The sequence below is a fragment of the Chenopodium quinoa genome, unplaced genomic scaffold (genome assembly GCF_001683475.1).
Source record: "Chenopodium quinoa cultivar QQ74 unplaced genomic scaffold, ASM168347v1, whole genome shotgun sequence".
Classification (NCBI taxonomy): Eukaryota; Viridiplantae; Streptophyta; class Magnoliopsida; order Caryophyllales; family Amaranthaceae; genus Chenopodium; species Chenopodium quinoa.
Window position 1 is genome coordinate 4,026,087 of NW_018742418.1, and position 19,338 is coordinate 4,045,424.

General features: G+C 31.8%; 1 protein-coding gene across 1 annotated transcript; it reads right to left on the bottom strand.

Moving 5' to 3' along the window:
- Positions 1-14,537: 14,537 nt before the first annotated feature.
- On the bottom strand, positions 14,538-18,551 carry LOC110709922 (protein terminal ear1-like). Its single transcript, XM_021888183.1, has 5 exons — positions 17,633-18,551; positions 16,855-17,524; positions 16,612-16,734; positions 16,371-16,512; positions 14,538-15,584 (listed from the first exon to the last, which is right to left on the bottom strand). Exons 1-5 carry the CDS (start codon positions 18,303-18,305, stop codon positions 15,150-15,152), a joined length of 2,043 nt encoding a protein of 680 aa, XP_021743875.1. The 5' UTR covers positions 18,306-18,551; the 3' UTR covers positions 14,538-15,149.
- Between the last annotated feature and the right edge of the window lie 787 nt (positions 18,552-19,338).

The following is a 19,338-nucleotide window of genomic DNA, read 5'->3' on the forward strand; positions in this document are numbered from 1 at the left end:
CATTATATTGAAGAGTACATAATAACACCGACTACACGATCGTGTACTTACTCGGTCACCGATTCAAGACATATTCCTTACAATTTGATTTTTTCTAAATTTATATTATTTAAATTTATTTTATACAATATGAACTTATTTATCTGAATTTAAATTATACGTAGTATTATAAGACTTATTAGCTTTGAATTTTTTAAACTTATTTATATCACGTACACAATGACTTCTATTTTAAGGGGTGAAGAGGAGGAGGTGGGTTATTCAAACGTTAAGTAATCTTAATGATTTGATGAGATCATATCATATTCAAGTGAAGTTTGTAGCGCATGTGTGATGTGTAGTGTTTACCTTACAAGCTAGTTACGTCATCAGATCAGCTGCTTTTGAAAGATGTCAAATTGAGTATATGACCTTGTGATTTGCTGAGGTCTAAATACCTAAGGATAATCTGTCTTTTTTCCTAATAATTATACGACGAATTATTTGAACTAGCTTATACCAAATATAGTTCAAAATCCATCATACATTTGCATTCTGTTCGCCATCAAAGATTTGGCTATACCAAAGGAAACTTTTTTTTTTTCAATTACTCGAAAGCTACCTTTATTTTTATTCTTTTTTAATATACATAGATTGACGTATAACTGACTGTTTAGGCTAAAATCTGATCGCCAAATTAGACTAGGTTCAATAGGACAACAACTAGATTAATAAGGGTATGAATGATAATGTAGGTTCAAAGAATGAGGATGAATGACCTACGAAAGATGAACAAAGGGGAAAGGGAAGAAGAGACACAAGATAATGACGCACAAAACCCCAGGAATAAGGGTAAAAAATGCGGGTGGCATTGAGTCCACCAATCTACTAATTTGAGAATTAAGTATAGGTACAATGTAGGTTGTAATTTAATCAAGAATGAATATGTAATTTGGTTGCTAATTGCTATAGAGTATAATGCCTAGGGCTCATATCTTGTGTTTTTACAATGGTTTTCCATCCTATTTATAATAGAAGAGCCTTTTGAAGCCTTGCAACAGCTCCTTTGTTGATTCCTTGAAAATCGGGGTTAGGGTTCAGCTCCGAGATTCATGTCATACTCTCCTTGTGATTATCCATTGCCATTTTGACTTGTTCAAACTAACAGCTAGTTGGAGTTTATGGTTCCTATTTTTATTGAACTTCTCTTCCACTAATTCAAACTTGGATTCTCTTAGAATATTCCTTGGAAATGTCTTCATTTAACTTCCTTGATTTCCGATAACCTAGTTATTGATTTCGTAGCAACCTGTAACCTACAATCTAGCAACCTTCAGAGATTTGAACCTGTAGTGATAATTTAGGTCCACAATGACAATTTCAGATAATTTAGATGATAAAATGTACTAAGTGTCTAAGTATCTCTGATAAAGATTAATTAAAGAATGACAATAACTATAGGATATTCCCGTATAAGCAAGGATAAAGCTCAATTTCCTTAAAATAAATAAATTAAATTCCTTTTTTTTTTTTTCCATATGCAATTTCACTTGTCATATAGGGACGTATAGAGAGTGTGATAATGGATGAATACTTAATTTCTCTCACTATCTAGGGACATATATATATAGATGGAGTGTATAATTGAATGAATGATCTCATATCCTGTCAATAGAATAGTAATACAAATTTACTTAGTTTCTCTTATCATTTAGGGACATATATAGATCGAGTGTAATAATGGATGAGCTATCTCATACTTCGTATCTATCAATACAAATAGTAAAACAAATTTACACTTAAAATATGCCTGTTTTGAAACAAAATTGTTATGGATCATTACATGTACTGTATTTATTTGGCAATGTCATCGTATTTATATTTTTTTTCCGATATAAATTATGTATTGATAAGTGTAGTGTGAAACTTTAATTGGAGTAATTAATATAAGAATACTAGTAGCAAAAATTTGACGGACACACTTATCAAATATCAATACATAAAATTGACCATGAAAGGCATGTATGTATGTATGTATGTATTTTTGTATAGATAACAATTATAAGAAAAAACATAATATGATAATAATCAAATAATTACATTGGATTTTTATGTATTAATAAGAAAACATGGTTAAAGGTATGTATAAATGGTAAAAAAAAATTGAAATAATATGAAATGGGTCTGAACAACCCAAACAAAATGGAGAAGACTTCGGTCCACAAATAAGGCCCCAAAAAAATTACATACTAAAATCAAAACTAATTTATGATAACAAGTGAAATTTTTCTATCTTACAAAGTAGAACCATTGATCTCTTCAAATTTTACAATGAGGAACGCTCACAAGTGAGTTTCAAGTTTTCAACAATATATTGTACTATTACGAGCATTATTTATCATGGCTAAATACATAGGAAGTACAAAGTAATTTTTCAAAGTAAATTAGGGCAAAGAAAATTCACACTATACACGACACACCCAGGTACCCAACCTCATTGATGAGTTTCATTGGATAGTAACTAGTTATAGCAATACGAAAGAAAAGTAGGGACACCAAATAATTTTTGTTTTTTGTCTTGACATTACAAATATATTTGGTCAAAGACAAAGTATAAATGCCAACCAAGCAATTTGAAAACTAACAATACGAGGATTTAAAGGATACCCTAAAATCAGAGTTACTCTACTACACCCTTCATTCCTAGAGATCTTGATCAATTACAATATCAACGGCTATTAATTCATCCACGTGGCAACACCCCCTCCCCCACCTTCATTGATCAGAGATCAAATGTCTAAGTGGGTCCCTAAAAAGGATTACTGAGCTGACAAAAAGGGTGTGAGAGAAAAAAGCCAAATTTTGCAATAAATTAACATCATTTCATCATTTTTACTTTTTAATTTTTATCATACAAGTATTGTATTACTCTATGTCCTATAATACATAACATAGTCAAATATTACACATTTACCAATGCACTAGTTTGACTATATTTTTATATAATTAAAAATCAATAGAAATTATTTTAAAAATTATTTATGAAACTTTATGTTAAAACCTATCTAACAATAAATTTCATGATAAAGTATGTTTTTATTATATTAGTAAAAAATTATGATCAAACCTAATGCATGAATAGTGAAAAAAAGTCCAACTTCTCATGTATTATGGGACGGAGGGAGTACTCAATATCATATACACTCGTGAATTCGTGATAGGTTCAATGATATACTCCCTCTGTTTTTAAATACTTACTCCATATCTCTTGGGCACATATGTCAATGTAAATCTTTGATCAATTATGTCTTTGATTATTAATAAGTATAAATTCTAATGATTGAAAATTAATAATCTATTCATTGAGACGATTTCAACAAATACCACAAGACTATATTTTTTTCTTATGTATAAATTACAAACATTAGTCAAAGTAAGCTAAATAAATAGTGTAAAAAGTAGAAATTGAGCTAGTATTAAAAAATGGAGGGAATAGTGATATACCTTTTTTTTTTATTATTATTTTTTTTTTTAATGATATATTTACCTTAATATGTGTAGCTTTTAGGTAGACCTAGCTAGTAGAATTGACTTGTATCCAATCACTCGACTCAAGATTTAAACTCTACTCAAAAATATTGTTTCTCCTTAATTTGTACTTCGACTTGACTTGACCCAACTCAATAATCTATGTTTCTAATAATGATTAATTTACAGTACTAAAATAAGTAACATTTTGATAATAAATTGAAAACTACCTACCTGAACGATTCAATCCGAATCTAAAATCCATTTGAATGAGTCTTTTGTGAAATAACTTGGCTCGCTTGAATGGACTTGATTCAAGTCAATCTAGTGACCACCTCTACTCATATGACTATAATTATTAAATGCATTTCTTATAATAAAATATATTTCTTTTATTTTTGTAAGTGTTTTAGTGAACTTTTGTTTTTAATAATATAGTAGGTTTGACTCGATTCTTTACAGTTTTACAACGAGAAATAGATAAACAACAAACATTAAATATTGTGTTATTGGATTATTCATTATACTTCCTTCGTTTTTTTTATTAGATGCATCATTTTTTATATATGAAAGTTTTAATTTAGATGCATCACTTTCCCTTTTAGTCAATAAATTCTCTCTATCTTCTCATATAACATAGGTCCTCTTTATTTTATTTTTCTCTCTCTATATATCTCTCTACTCAAAAAATTATTTAAAAGTCCGCAATTTAAAATTGATGCATCTAATAAAAAACGGAGAAAGTATATATTTTCACTTTATCAATTTTCTTACGGAGTATAATTTTGGCAAAAGCAAGTGTATATAAATGTAATACTCGTAATTGCTTAGTGATTCTTAACATTTATCATATTCAGTATTGTAACATATTTCCTCCGTTTCTTTTTAGTTAACACGTTTCTTTAGTCGTTTTTGCCAATGCACAACTTCAACCATTCATATCTTTAATTACCAATAAGCAGCAATTAAAAAAAAAAGTTGATATTTTGAAAATATATATCGTGACGAATCTAACAAGATCCTACATGACTATATTTTTCATTACGTATAAGGCACAAAACATGGTCAAAGGAAAGTGTGTAAATTGTGCTAAAATCAAAACTTATCGACTAAAAAAAAACGAAGGTAGTATAATTAATTAATATACACAGTGACGGATGCATGGTGGTTAAGTGGGGTCCCTTGACCCCCAACTTGAACATGAAAAAAAAAATCCTATAAAGTTATATATATATATATATATATATATATATATATATATATATATATATATATATATATATATATATATATATATATATATATATATTATAATCAAATTGCTTATATTTATATTAAATAATCTCATTATATATCAAATACATTTTGACCTTTGTTAAATTATTTTTCTAAATCCGCCACTGGATATACGTAATTACATGTCATGAAATGCAATAAAAACTCAGATCAGCAGTTTTTGCCAGTAATGTTGGACCTGTTTTCAGAAGTCGGTAATTTTAATTACTATTTTATATATTAAAAAAAATATAGGAAAAAAAAAATAAAAATTCGAGAGAGGTCATTGATTCTACAAGTTCATTGGAGGTGTAAATTGAAAATGTGAATAAAAAGACAAAGAGGAGAAGAGAGAGGAAGAAGCATCTTTATACGAAAGTATAGTTTTGTACAGTAAATTAAGAACATGAGAAGAAAAGGTCAGATAATTAGATAGTGTATGATGTACGGAAAGAAGTCAAAATTTATGAGGACCACTCATTTATACTGGTGCCACTTCACTACTGTACTGTAGTATTTTTGGATCAAATATCTTTTGGCTTTTTGTTTTGTGTTTTTTGGGTTTGGTTAGTTCTGTCAATCTCTGTGTGTTTTGCTGGAGATTTATGTACGATTATGTTTATTGTTTGTTGATTATCATCTTTAACATTGTTATGGCATGCATGCTTGTCTATGTCTACCTAGTTGTCTATACTAAAAAGTATAAAGACTCGTAATGCAAATGAAAGTCTTTTGACTTCGTTCCATCAAAATATTAAGTATGTTGCTGGTTTGTGAGCTTGTTAGCTAGCCACCTACTTTCTGTGCGCGAGTATGTAGCTCGTTAAGCAACTGATTAGGGGTGAAATATTCATACACTCCGTACTACTCTTTTTACATTGCATGCATTATTATTAAGTCTTTGTTCTCTTCATATAACATTCACTTGATTAAAAAAAAAAAGTTTAACTCGTAATAATAAGCTTTAAACAAGCTAATAAGATGATAAGGGAAAGTACCAGCATTGCTGAAAATACGTTATCTAATGTTTGTGTGCTGCTTCAAATCATTTGACATGTGTTAATAGAAATCTTAGCCTATGTGTATAAGTTAATTAATCAGTACTCGTACATCATTTCTTTTTGCACTTACACATAATACAAGTATATAACAACGAATCCTTGACCATGGAGAGACATTTACAATCTTGGTACTTACCTAGCTAGTGACCATTGTGAATTAATACTTCAAATCTAAACTAATCCTAACATTATTCGATCTCTCCCCCTTATTACTCGAGTTATATGGCTCTTATCTAAAACCTATGTTAGTTTAGACGTGAATAAAGGGAAGGAAAAAAAAAAAGGAACAAACACACCAAATTGCCAACAAACTGAATGTAGAATACTGCATGAAACTCTTGTTCAATCCAAATGAAACTAGCATAAGTTCCTACTTTGAATACTGCATGAAACTCTTGTTCAATCCAAATAAAACTAGCATAAGTTCCTACTTTGATTAATGCTAGCTAGTACTTGGTTAGACTTTTCCAATGAGACAAAATTGTTGTCTAAACATTTTGATTCAAAAAACTACACGAGTAGATCAGAAGTAATACTTGTAGTATGTACGACTACATTAAAAAAGAGTAAGTTAAAAAGAGCTGAATCAAATTGCAAAAAACTGCAGCTGGTGAATCAAATAATAACAAACCACCAAATAGTCCTTTTTTGACGTTAATTTAGAAAGAGGTAGACATGTGAACATTAGCAGCTCTCAGTTATGAACACAGCTCACTTCTCCCACAAATACACTTTTTTTTTCCACAAATATTGCAATAAGTAGAGTATGCACGGATTTAAAATGACGATAGATGTAGAGAGAACATATGTACAAATAGAAGAACGTTATTATAAATGTAAAAGAGAAACTTTTGCGTGAGACTGAATTCACCGTGAGTCCAATATATCTGATATTAATAATCTAATATCTGATATTAATAATCTAATATATAACATTAATAATCTAAATATTGGACTCACCGTGAGTCTAACTCACCTAATTTTTTTTTAAGGTAAAATTTTATACTCTGTACTTCATAATAAAATATAAACGTTGTAATTTATGATAGTGAAGAAAAATTATTTATTGCCAATTTATTAATAATTATTGATATAATATGGTGGCAGTGGCAGTAGCAACTAAAAAAGAAAAATTCCTTTAAAAAGAGGATGCCTATGAAGTATGTAACCTTTTTTGACATATCAGCTATACTTCTGCCTTGCTTTTTAGGTTTTCCTTTTTTTGACCTATATTTTTGCCTGAAATTATCCTCCCAATTTCTATTTAATTTTACTTTTTTTCTTACTTTTACTGCTGCTTTTGCTGCATCATATATATTGGTGTTGTGTGGACTTTTTTTTATCAGTGATTTGTACTCTTAATTTATGTTTGGTGAATTTGGTTCAAGTTTTAAATGTATTCAAATTCCAAGAATTACCAAATATATCACTCCTGGAAAATTGTGTGCATGCTTTATTTAAATTAAAGTTGGATATAGGACAACTTTTCACAAGTATTAGATTGCCACAATATATAGCATAAACCATTAAGCCCGATTTATTTTACTATGGAGTATATGCGATCAATCATTTACAATGACCGGTAAATAAGTACGGAGTATTAATCTAACAACTGAAAAATTTCATGGAGAAGTTTTATTCCATAAATAATACTCCGTAGTTTTACATGATTAAAGGATGATTCGAGCTTTTAAAGACATTTACAAGGATCAACATATATAATTTGATTTTAGTGGTAATGTTTGTGTCCATATATATATTCATATATTTGGTGTGAATTAGAGTCTTACTCAATTTTTAGGTAAGCACACACTAAATTTTCGATTAATAACATGTCACGATCAACTTTTGTGGTAGAATCTTGTCTAAGGCTAAACAAACTTTAACATGCAAATAAAACCCCTACTACTCTATGAATACATTTTATTACACTATCGGCCCATTTGGTATCTGGTTATAAATGGTTAATGAGATTAAGTTTTAAGTGTAAATTAAGAAGAAAATTAAAATAATATTGAATAATTCTTATGGTAATGCAAATTCATCCTCAAACATGTGTTTTCTTCAAGATTTTTCATTATCATCCATTGCCATTTGGGAGAAGAAATATTAAGAGGGAATAGAAAATTATAAAGGAAAATGGACAATTGGGGGTAAACTATGGGGTTCCTCCCCTCACTGTCACCCAATTTTTTTTTAAAAAAAGTTTGGGGTGAACTAGCATTGCCATGGGAATAAACGAACTTTATTTTTCTTACAAATTTACTTACAAACTCATTTCCATCACCATCATCCATGACAGATTACTATACCAGGCGTATGAGTACAACCATATACAAATGAATAAATAAATAAATAATTCCTAAAAATAACATGCCCTGCCCGACTCCTACAACTAAATTACGTAATAATACAGGTTAGCTCTTTAAGAATGAAGGGAAAGGATAAGGATATCTTCATCATAAGAACCCCGATACAACTTAAGTTAATACTCCCTCCGCTCCTTATTTAGTGGCCTATTTGGGTTTTTTTTTTCACGAAAATTAAGAAAGTTGTAAATTCCTTAAAATTAATGATTGAGAGTACAAATATGCATACGAGATTAGAAAGAGATAGAGAAAAAGAAAAAATAGTTGGTAATTATTGAGGAGAGGAGAAAGAAAGTATTGGAAAATGATGTCAAAAGTACATAAAAAAAAAATGATGCAACTCATCAAAAAGAGTGTAATTTTGACAAAAAAGTACACTCTTTAAATAGAAATAAGCCACTAATTTTGGCTATCCAAAAATGGAATACAGGCCACTAAATTAAGGATGAGTACTTCCAAGTTCCAAGTCAAGAGAGATCAAACTAATTACCACTATAGCTAAAACTTGATTTACGATGATACACAGTAATATATGTCTAATGGCTTTTGTGCAACAACATCAATAAACGTTTGTATGTACCTCTAATATGAAACAAATAGGCCTAGGATTGATTTTTTCATGGCCCAAGCTCATCCATGTCAGATCCAACAATAAGGAAATTAAATTAGTGTGTTAATTTTTTATAATTATTCGTCTATCAAGGCAAAACTAACCTAGGATGTATACTACTCCAAATAAAGAAAGTTCAGTATAACTGAAGGAGGGGAAACATAAAAGCAACTAAAGAAATGAATCGAATAACGTACGTGTAAACAGTGATAGATATTATAGTAGGGTTATTTTTACAACATAGTAAGCAAAACAAAATACAAAGACTACAACTTATCTCTAGCACATATGAATATATGATAATAACCATAAAAAGCCTAGATTAAGCTACTATTATTAAGCTAAATAGATATATATGTAGAAGAAATCCAACCCCAAACATTCAATATCATATTACAAATATTTTACTACATTCGCTAATTATTTTGTGCAACTTTTGGATATAATTTATGAAATATAAAAATTTCAAATGTTGTATATAATAGTGCAGGAAGGTAATATCTAAAATTGGTTAACCGATTGAAAAAATGGGAAAGATTGTACCTTTTATGCTTCAACCTTGAAGTTGAAGGTTTAATAGATCTGGGGATTTCCGAATAGGTCAACCTTTCGAATGGCTTTTCAGGAAATTTCCAAACGATCAGTTTCAACCATCACTAGAGACACTTTGAAGGTAGATAATTAATTAGGAATTCATTACCTTTCTCACTCATTATCAGAGTGTCTGACTTGCAAATATTTTAAACCAAAAAAACCGTGTGGGTTGAAGTTTATTCATGGTTTTCTCCTTACCATTAATAATAATATAGTACAAATTAGAAAAAATCCTATACAAATACTCCGTAGAGAATAAAAAAAAAGTTGACGAGTTACATCCAAAAGGAAAACAGACCATGTCATCCTAATACATAATTCGTGTTCAAATGTCCAAAAAAAAATTGCAATGCAAAAAAGGTCATAATATAACCATTAGGTCAACACAATTTATTAAATACTGGTATAGGCTGCACCCGTCACCAAGAGAGAGAATCCACTTTACAAAATAAAAAAAATTCATCACAAAATCATATGGCAACAAGAGCCCCTTAGCCTTATAAAATGTTTAATTCTATATTTTTTTTTCAATGTGAGATACTAACAAACGCATGTTGGTTTTGGTCGGACACAGGTACTCTTGCTTCGTGTTTTAAACTCAGTTATACACTATGTCGCTATATGTTTAATTTTGTGTGGAATCATGATATTATTACAAATAATATTCAACCCCACCAAAAAGAGTTGGCTCAAGTTGTAAACAGCTTGATGTCGTTTAAGGGTGGTTTCAAAATCGAGCCTCACCGAACGGAGAAAAATCTTGTTGGGAAACTCACCCACCATAAATCAGGTGTACAACTCGAGTCGTATTCGTATGTAGTTGAAGCTAAGCTCCGGTGAACCGGATAGGGCAAACTCAATATTCAACCTCAAATCATACTCGATCCGTCTCATATTATAATTCCTGCTTTCCTATTTTGGAGAACCAAAATGTTGTTTCTATTTCTAGTTATGGATAGTATGTAAAGACCATTATACCTTTATTTTTTTAACTTTATTCATTGTACTTTTAAAATTATCCTTGAATTTACCACTTACTTTGTACTTTTTTCCACTTTTTCTCTCTAACTTTTGTTAATAATTGTACTTTTCACCTTTTTTTTATGTATTTCATACACTTTCCTCTCTCTCAATTTTGTCTATAATTGTACTTTTCACTTTTTTTTAAGTAATTCATCTACTTTTTCCTCCAATTTCTTAAACACCGTGAAAAAACACAAACAAAAACTATATATTAAGACGGAGGGAGTAATATTTAACCAACTAAACTAGTCGATGGAAAACAAATACGACAGATGACAATAATGCATGTGGGAATTAACAATAATATAAGGACAATAAAAGGAGATGCAAGTTGTGAAGAAATTCCTAGACAAAAACCAAGAAGAAGAAGAAGAAAAAGGTGAAAGCGAAGAGGTGGAAGGAGAGAAATAAGGAGGAGGCAGTGCGCTTGAAATATGGATAGGCAAGCCATTTGTGCGCCAAAGAAAGGTCACTTTAGGTTGGCTAAGTCTTAGCTTCTTTGTTTTTCTGTAACACCCCTTTACCTTTACCTAGCCTACTACTATCAACTGTCTTTCTGTCTTTTCGAATGTTTCAACTTCTGTTTTTATTAATCTATTTATCCAAATTAAATGATTAGAAACTACTCTCCTTCTCAAATAGATATTCTATATAAAATCCTTTTTACTATTCATTCTAGATTCTTCAACTGTTTCCAACGCACATTTAAGATTTTACCCTCTTTGCGTTTTTTATGCTTTGGATTTCGATCTATTGCTACCGTCACTTTTCTATGCTTATTCTTGTTTACATGACCTATTTTTTTTATGAAGCTTGACAAAATATTTTTATAATCATTGATAACAACTTTGTTTTATGTTATGTGTAATAAATAACTTAAATTGGACTCTTTAAGTAAAATTTGTTTATGAGTGTTAAATGAAAAGAAAATATATGTGATAAGAGGAGATGGAGAGAATTGACAAAAAAAAAAAAAAAAAAAAAAAGAGAAAAAAAAAACATTTAGTGTACATAATGTGTAGCAATCTAGGTTGCACCGACACGGACATGGACACGGGTATGATACGGACACGGAAAAACGACAATCCTAAAATAGGGGACACGGTTACGACAAATAATATATCAAATGAGATTTTGACAACCTATTCAACAAAACACTAAATAATTAACCTTAAAATAAGTCATTTACCGTAGCTAAATAATATTCTCCTAATTCACATATAATAATGTGTTTTGAAGGCACTGGTATTATAACTCTTACCTTTTCCTCTCATACTTTATCTTAACTTTCTAATTAAAATAGTAAAAAAAGTGAGGTGACATATCAAAATGCCAACTGGATTGTATCATAGTAGGATACGATTCGTCTCAAAGTGTCTAAATATATTAAAAAACCTGATGCAGTTTTTATGTGTTTCGAACGAGTGTCGATGTCCGACACGGTGTCGGACACGGACACGGCTGTTGGACGAAGTGTCCGTGCATCCTAGGTAGCAATCAATTTTTATAGTAATATAAAATGAAGGTAATATATAATTTGTCAAATTATTAAAATTAACAATATAACCATTGAGACAAATTAAATTAGATCTTACATGGCTAAATTATGCTTTACCCATGAATCACAAAAAACAAGCAAAATGGATTATGTGTAGTGGAAAAAATAAGATAACATTTCGAAAGTTAATTGAGTATTTTATCATTTTTTTAGAGGCACCATGTGAGTATTTTTTGTGTTTCATGAGTAAGGCATAATTTGAACCTTGAGAGTGTAAATTTTCACCATTGGACAAAATTGTTTTCCACCTTATCACGTACAATTCAAATAGAGGAAAATCAAAAAAACATTTTACATGAACACGTTTTACGTCAAATCAAACATGCCCTTAAAACAAAATAAAGAGAATGAATGAAAGTAGTGCACTCTCAATTATGATGATTTCTTTTAATGAACTATTTAGCTGATATTTACTAAAATGAGAGAGAGAGAGAAGAGAGAGAGAGGGGAATATATTTAACTTTTTACATTATGATTCACATTTAAAGTACGCAAACTTTAATCATAATTTTATTAAATGACTAACTCAACAAAAAAATTAAGCTGATGGTTGAATTTCATAATCAATTTATACATTCTATCATGACCCCTCATATGAGAACATATGGGGCTTGAAGTGTGTATAGATGTAGTCTGCCCCCCCTTACTAGTGTCTAATATCTAATTTTGAAAGGAGGGGTGAATGAGATTCGAACTCATGATCACTTTTACTCTTAATACCATGTTAAAAGGCAATGAAAAGTCAACAAAAGCTAAACCTAGTGGTTGAATCCCTTGATCGATTTACATACTCTATCAATTTTTAACTAATACTCATTAAAGAAACACTACTAACTACTAATATAATTTTAGATAAACTTGCAAGCGACATGATGTGATCTCCGCGAATTAGTTTGGTTTTTCAAACAATAAAATTTTAGATTAATTATATTAGGTTCCAAAAAGTTCACTCATTCAAATTTTCTACCTTATTAGATAAAACCTGAGTTATGCTCAGTTTTTATTATAAATGTCAATTGAATTATAGAAGTTTTTAGGAAAATGTAATTCAATAATCAATTATTAAAAGGCAAAAGGGCAGGGCGTTCATTGGATAAGATAACTAAAAGTAGAAATATTAACTTGAAATAAACATTAATTACACCAATCGACGCGTAATTTTGAAATGCATTTTTAATTAATACCATTTTAGAAATTATTTTAAAGGGATATCTTTAACAAGATCCTAATAAAAATAAATAAATAAATAATAAAATTCATTAAAAGAGTTTAATTAGGTGGGAAATTTCCCTCCAAAAAACTATACTTTATTATAGATTTTATGAATACATTTCTAACTTTCCTAAAACAACATAGTACTATTTTTATAGTACATTTTGGGAGTCTTGTTTTTATGAATACATTTCCAAACTTTCCTAAAAAAACATACTTAATTTACACATTTACCCCCATTCCCCATATTTCACACTTTCAATGCAACTATTCTCTTTACCGAAATATTTACATGTTTCCAAAACAAATATTTTCATTTACCAAAATATTCATCTACTTCCGAAATAAATATTTCCATTTTAAATAATCCTAAATTTCTTTCTTAATACCCGTGTAAAAAATCAAACGTAACCGTAGAAAAATGACGGAGGAAGTAGCAAATTAAATTCAGATGGCACAAAATTAAGTTCAAACAATATACATAATGGATTTTGCTAACAAGTACCCTCGGGGCGTTAAACATTTAAAATATTTTATAAAATGGTATTAATTTGAGAATGACATATTTAAATCACGCATCAATCAGCAGGATTAATGTTCATTTCAATTTAATATTTCTACTTTCAATTATCTTATCTAACGTTTTGATTAGCTCTCCAATTCGTCTAGCCAAGCAACCCATTATAATAACCCCAAAATGTCCTAAATTCCAAGTGAAAATGCATATTGGATCTATCTAAAGAAAAACTGGTTTTTTGACTTGGGAATTTAACATCATATTTTCCCCCATTCCTTTTCACTCATAAATTCAAATCTCGACTTAAATTTCATAGTTTCCAAATAGTGATCACCATTTCCCTATTTCCTACTCTCCTTCACTTCACTTGCTAGCTAGGGGTCGGCCCTACTGTTAGATTCAATGTACTTCAAATAAATATATCATTCAATATACTTTTACTTCCACACTAAATTTCTTCCATTAATATCCTACTTCCTCATTTGACTTTCTATTTCATCAATTTACAGCTATAGCGAACTTAATTCCTACGTGTTATATATGGAAACCTAGTCTATCAAACACAGCATCTTCATCAACCCTAATTAATCACTAGAAACACTAATTTAACATAATAATCCCACATTATCTACGATACGTAGTTGTTCACAATTAATGGCCAGGGCGTGTGTAATCTAATTTGGACCGTCTCTATCATTAGCGTCCAATTTGGCAAACGCTAATTTAATGTACAAAATCGGCTTAATTACTAAACAACAAGAATAAACTTATTACAAACTTATTAAAGGAGGGCAATCGTTATAATAGATACGTAGTTGTTCACCGATAATGGCAAGGCCGCGTATAATCTAATTTGGACCGTCTCCATCATTAGCGTCCAATTTGGCAAACGTTAATATAATGTGCAAAATCAGTCGAATTAATGAATAAACACCAAGAATCAACTTATTACAAACTTATTAGAGGACGGCAATCAATATAATAAATCATCAAAAACACGAATGACTATAAGTAACAACAGAGATCGATCATATACTTGTTAAAAAATAAATAAACCTTTAAACCTTAATCAAAAGTTACAATTAAATTAATTTCTTTTCCTAGGACAAATCATCATAACTAAAAAAAACCTACCCTAAATTAACACAATTACAACACAATAACACTACTACGAGACAAGATTTTGCTTAATTATTAAGACAACACCTGAAAAAAAAAAAAAAAAAAAAAAAAAAAAAAAAAAAAAAAAAAACCACATTAATAAATTATTAAAAACGCAAAAGGAGGTGGCGTGCATGCGGAAATAGGAGGCGGCGGTGCACTGCAAAACATGCAACCATTTCTCTATCCAGTCAACTCACTCAAGATATTGTGACTAAGATTTTTGGATTAGACAACTACACCTAAATTCCAGGGTTGAGTTTTAATCAGCTGTACTACACCCCATCATCATCATGCTACTATTGCTACTACCTCCTCCGCCGCCGTTTGATGACGACGTACTACGTTCGTCATCATCGTTGTCGTTGTCATCATCGCTCTCTGTGATGATAGGGTTTAGGATGATGTGCTCTACACTGTCGATGTGATCATATAGCTCGTCAGGGTGTGTGAGTGTTGTTGGGGAAGTTGTAGTAGTAGTACATGTTGATGTTGTTGTGGAGGTGAAATCCGAGGCGTCGATGTCGGTGCTGAGGTGTTGATGGGTGGATGTTGCGGCGGTGTTGGAGAAGACGATGGGGAGCGGATCGGTCAAGTTCTGCCCGTCTCGAGGCGGGGTGAATACCACGGGAAGATACTCGTCGTTCTCGCACGCGAATTTTGAGTTCTTGAAATGCTCCTTCAGTGCTTCCAAACCCTTGTTTTAAAAAAAAATTAAATTTTACAATTTCAAAAAATTAGAAAAATAATAAGTGTTAGTGTGGAAATTAATTAATTTAATATTATATGTACTATATTTCGCTGTCTTCAAAAAGACAGTAGAAAAAGATGTTTTTATGCTGGCTTTTTTCTTAATTTTTTTGTTTTTTCCTTTTAATGTGAAATTTTTTCACGAAACACTAGGGAAGTTGAGATGTTGGAAAGAGTAGTAAATTGTGAATACCTAAAGAAAAATATAAATTAAATAGTTTTAAATGAACTAACAAGTACAACAAAAGAATTCAGTTTACACTCTTTATGTACTTAAGCAATACTCATTAAGCAACATTAGCTATCTAATTGACCAATTGATACTACTACCAATCCCATATTAGGCAAAATTAGCTAGCAAAAAGAAGATACTCTCACATGAGCGATAATTAAGTTTGATATATTCCCTCCGTTTCAAAATAACACGCTCGTGTTTTTGTACAGTTGTTAGATTTTGAAAAGTAATTTTATAATGGTACTACCTCCACACCAAAACCATGAATTAACCAAAAATGTGAATAAAAACTACGGCTTTCTCTTTTATATGCACCAATGGGTAGTAGTCAAATATTGCAATTATTCACCAATACGTGAGCAGAAATTGTTTGTACGCAGGAAAAATGCAAAAAAAGAGAATATATGATTATTGATTAAAACTCCCTCCTTCCCATTCTTTATAAGAAAATTACGGTTTAAACTGGAAGAACTTTAAAAAACGAGTAAAGATTAATACCTGAACTCGAGCATAAGTGACTTCACAAATCTTTCGAGAATTGAAAACTTCCCAATGTTGATGATGAAATGACTTGTATAACCTCAAAGTAGCTTCTGGGGAAGTCATGTTGACAAACCCATATCCAACATTGCATTTGTTGCTGCATTTCGATTTTCTTATTTTATTTCAATTCCTTTTTTATTAATTAAAAACTGACAAAAATAATTAGAAATCCAAAGAGTAAAGAAGAAAATAATACTTGAAATCGATTGGAAGATAGACGAAATCGTAGGAAGACAAGGGCTGATTATCTCCAGCAACTGCAATCTGTTCATTGCAGTGTATACAGTGGTTGTCTAACATATTCAACACCAGCTTCTGACTGCCACAAATCCATATATATATATATATATATATATATATATATATTCATTCATCAATATTATGTTAATTATATAATTTTATTATCGGAAAATAATAATAATAATATTGTATTACCTACCTATACTTGTTGGGAATGTTCTTGATCATAATAGTGGTCCTAGTATCTTTACATCCACTTTCATCGTCAACAATTGCCTCCTCTTTTATCAGAAACCTCGGATCAAAGTTCTTTTGTCTACCTTTCCACGGCTTCGCCTTCGAACCACCCGTGGACGATTGCCCTTGTTGGGGTTGTTGCTTTGTGCTTGTAGTCAAACTCGAACCCGAACTCGAACAATTCCCATTCTTGCCTCCTTTCCTAATAGCATTGGGTTTAGTGTTGCCAGCATTGCCTCGCAATGTGAGGCCAGTCATTGCAACATCGAGTGATTCTTCGCTGCTCATTGGTGAGCTTCTCCGCCGTCGAACATTCTGTTTAGGGGATGTTCGGCGGTTACGGAGAGGAAAAAGAGACGATGGTGGTGACGGAGAAGAAATTGGTTGTTTGATAAGGTGTTGTTGGTGGTAATTGAGATTAGGAGATTGATTAAAATGGTGAGTAAAATGATGATTATTGAATTTCTTGTTTGAATGTCCACCAGGTCTACTGAATTCAATCATGACACTTCGACCGTTGATTTCTTTGCCATTCATCTCAACCAACGCTCTAGATGCATCTCGAACGTCGTAGAACTCCACGAATCTCTGCTGCCTCTTCATTGGCGTCTCCCTCAATTCCTTCACTGCCCCTACATTTATTACGCACCATCATTTTTTTTTTCTCAATTCATAATTCAACTCAATCCAATTTCACAAAAAAAAAAAATTAAATAAGAAATAAAATAAAATTAACATACCAAAAGATTGGAAGATGTTTTTGAGGGTGAGAGCGGAAACAGTGGGGTTGAGATTGAAAACGACGAGAGTGCCCTGATTTTGACCATCAGGGAAGGCATTGGTAGCGGGGATAGTGAACTGGGCCCAGACGGCCCGGCCCGAGATGAGCCCAGGAGAGGGAGGTGGGGTCGGAGGTGGGCCCACAAAGGGCCCGGAGTTGGTTCGCGCCAAAATAGACGAGTAATGGAGTCGGAGCCGATTCTGATGCTGCATGTGCTGCTCACGTACGGCGTCAAGCGCTGCATGCGCAGCCCTAAGATCATAAAAATGGACGGTCACAATTCCTTCCGAGACTCGTCCCATCTGAACGGCTCTTACGTCACCAAATATCTCTAGCTCACGTCGTACGATTGATTCGCTGACGTCAGGGGGGACGGCGGTCAGAAGGAGCGCTCTCGTCGGAGTAGACGCCGGCGGAGGGATTGACGGCGGGAGTAACGCCGGTGTCATGTATGATAGCGGCGGATGTTGCGGCGGCGGAGGAGGTGAGTAAAGAAACTCCGGGAAGAAAGGTGGTTGTTGCGGCGGAGGAGAGAAGGGGAAGTTGTGGTGGTGGGGTATAAAAGTGGGGCGGAACTCTTGAGCAGAAGGGTCTAAATTACCGGGGAATCGAACGACGTCGTTTTCTGCCATTTGAAGGGAGTAATAGTATTGTAGCCGGAAATTGTTAATTGAGGGGTTTAAGACGGTGGTTTCCGGCGAGAGAAGGGGGAGTTTATGCAGCCATGTACGACGGTGAGGAAGAAAAGAGGAGAGAGAAAGTGAGTGAGAGAGGGAATGGAAGGGGGTGTTGTTTTTAGTGTTTTACACCTCTTTTTGAAGTCCAAAACATTACCAAAAATGCAAAATCCTATCTAATCTTTAGGTAACTTTTTTGGAGTAGTGAGTTTACGGAATTACCCCTTTCGAGGAGAAAAGGGGGTTAAGAGCCGTACACGTGGCATTGGGGCGAATGTTGGTCCTTTGGTTTGGTTTTCCTTGTTTAAAGGGTGATGCTCATGTTAAATTAACTGCTTTACTAGTACTATTGTACCTTCTCTAATTATCTTATGCCCTATCTTAATAAGTTAGTAAGCTACGGAGTACGTAATTAAGGTAGTGTTTTACTCGACTTTTTTTGAAAAAAAAAATTGTCTAATGATAAGTAAATTTTGATAAAAATTAGTGAATTTTAGGAAGAAAAAAAAAAAGAGAATAACAAAATTTATTTAAAATAATAATATGATTACTCCTTAATTTTTTATTTTAACAAGATGAAAACAAAACTTTGTAATAGTCGATATCGTTATAAGCCTAATTCAGGAAAATTAAGATAAGGAGTTCTAAATCCAAACCTATTCTTGCAAGTTGCAACTTAAAGTGGACGTTTTAGGAAACTAAGCTTCCCGAAGAAAATAATTACAAATTTGGTTGCGTGGCAAAAGTATTTACAAAAATAAGCTTCTGGTCGGGCAGCGTTTTACCCTCTATTTTTTTAAAAAAAAAATTCTGCTACAAAAACGCTGCCCCAGGCAGCGTTTTTATAGTTTGACTTTTTTTTTTCCCTCGTTTATTTTTTTTTTAAAATTAATTAAAAAAAAAAAGGCAACAGCATAAAACGCTGCCCCAGGCAGCGTCTTATGCTTGAACATAAGACGCTGCCTGGGGCAGCGTTTTATCTGTATAT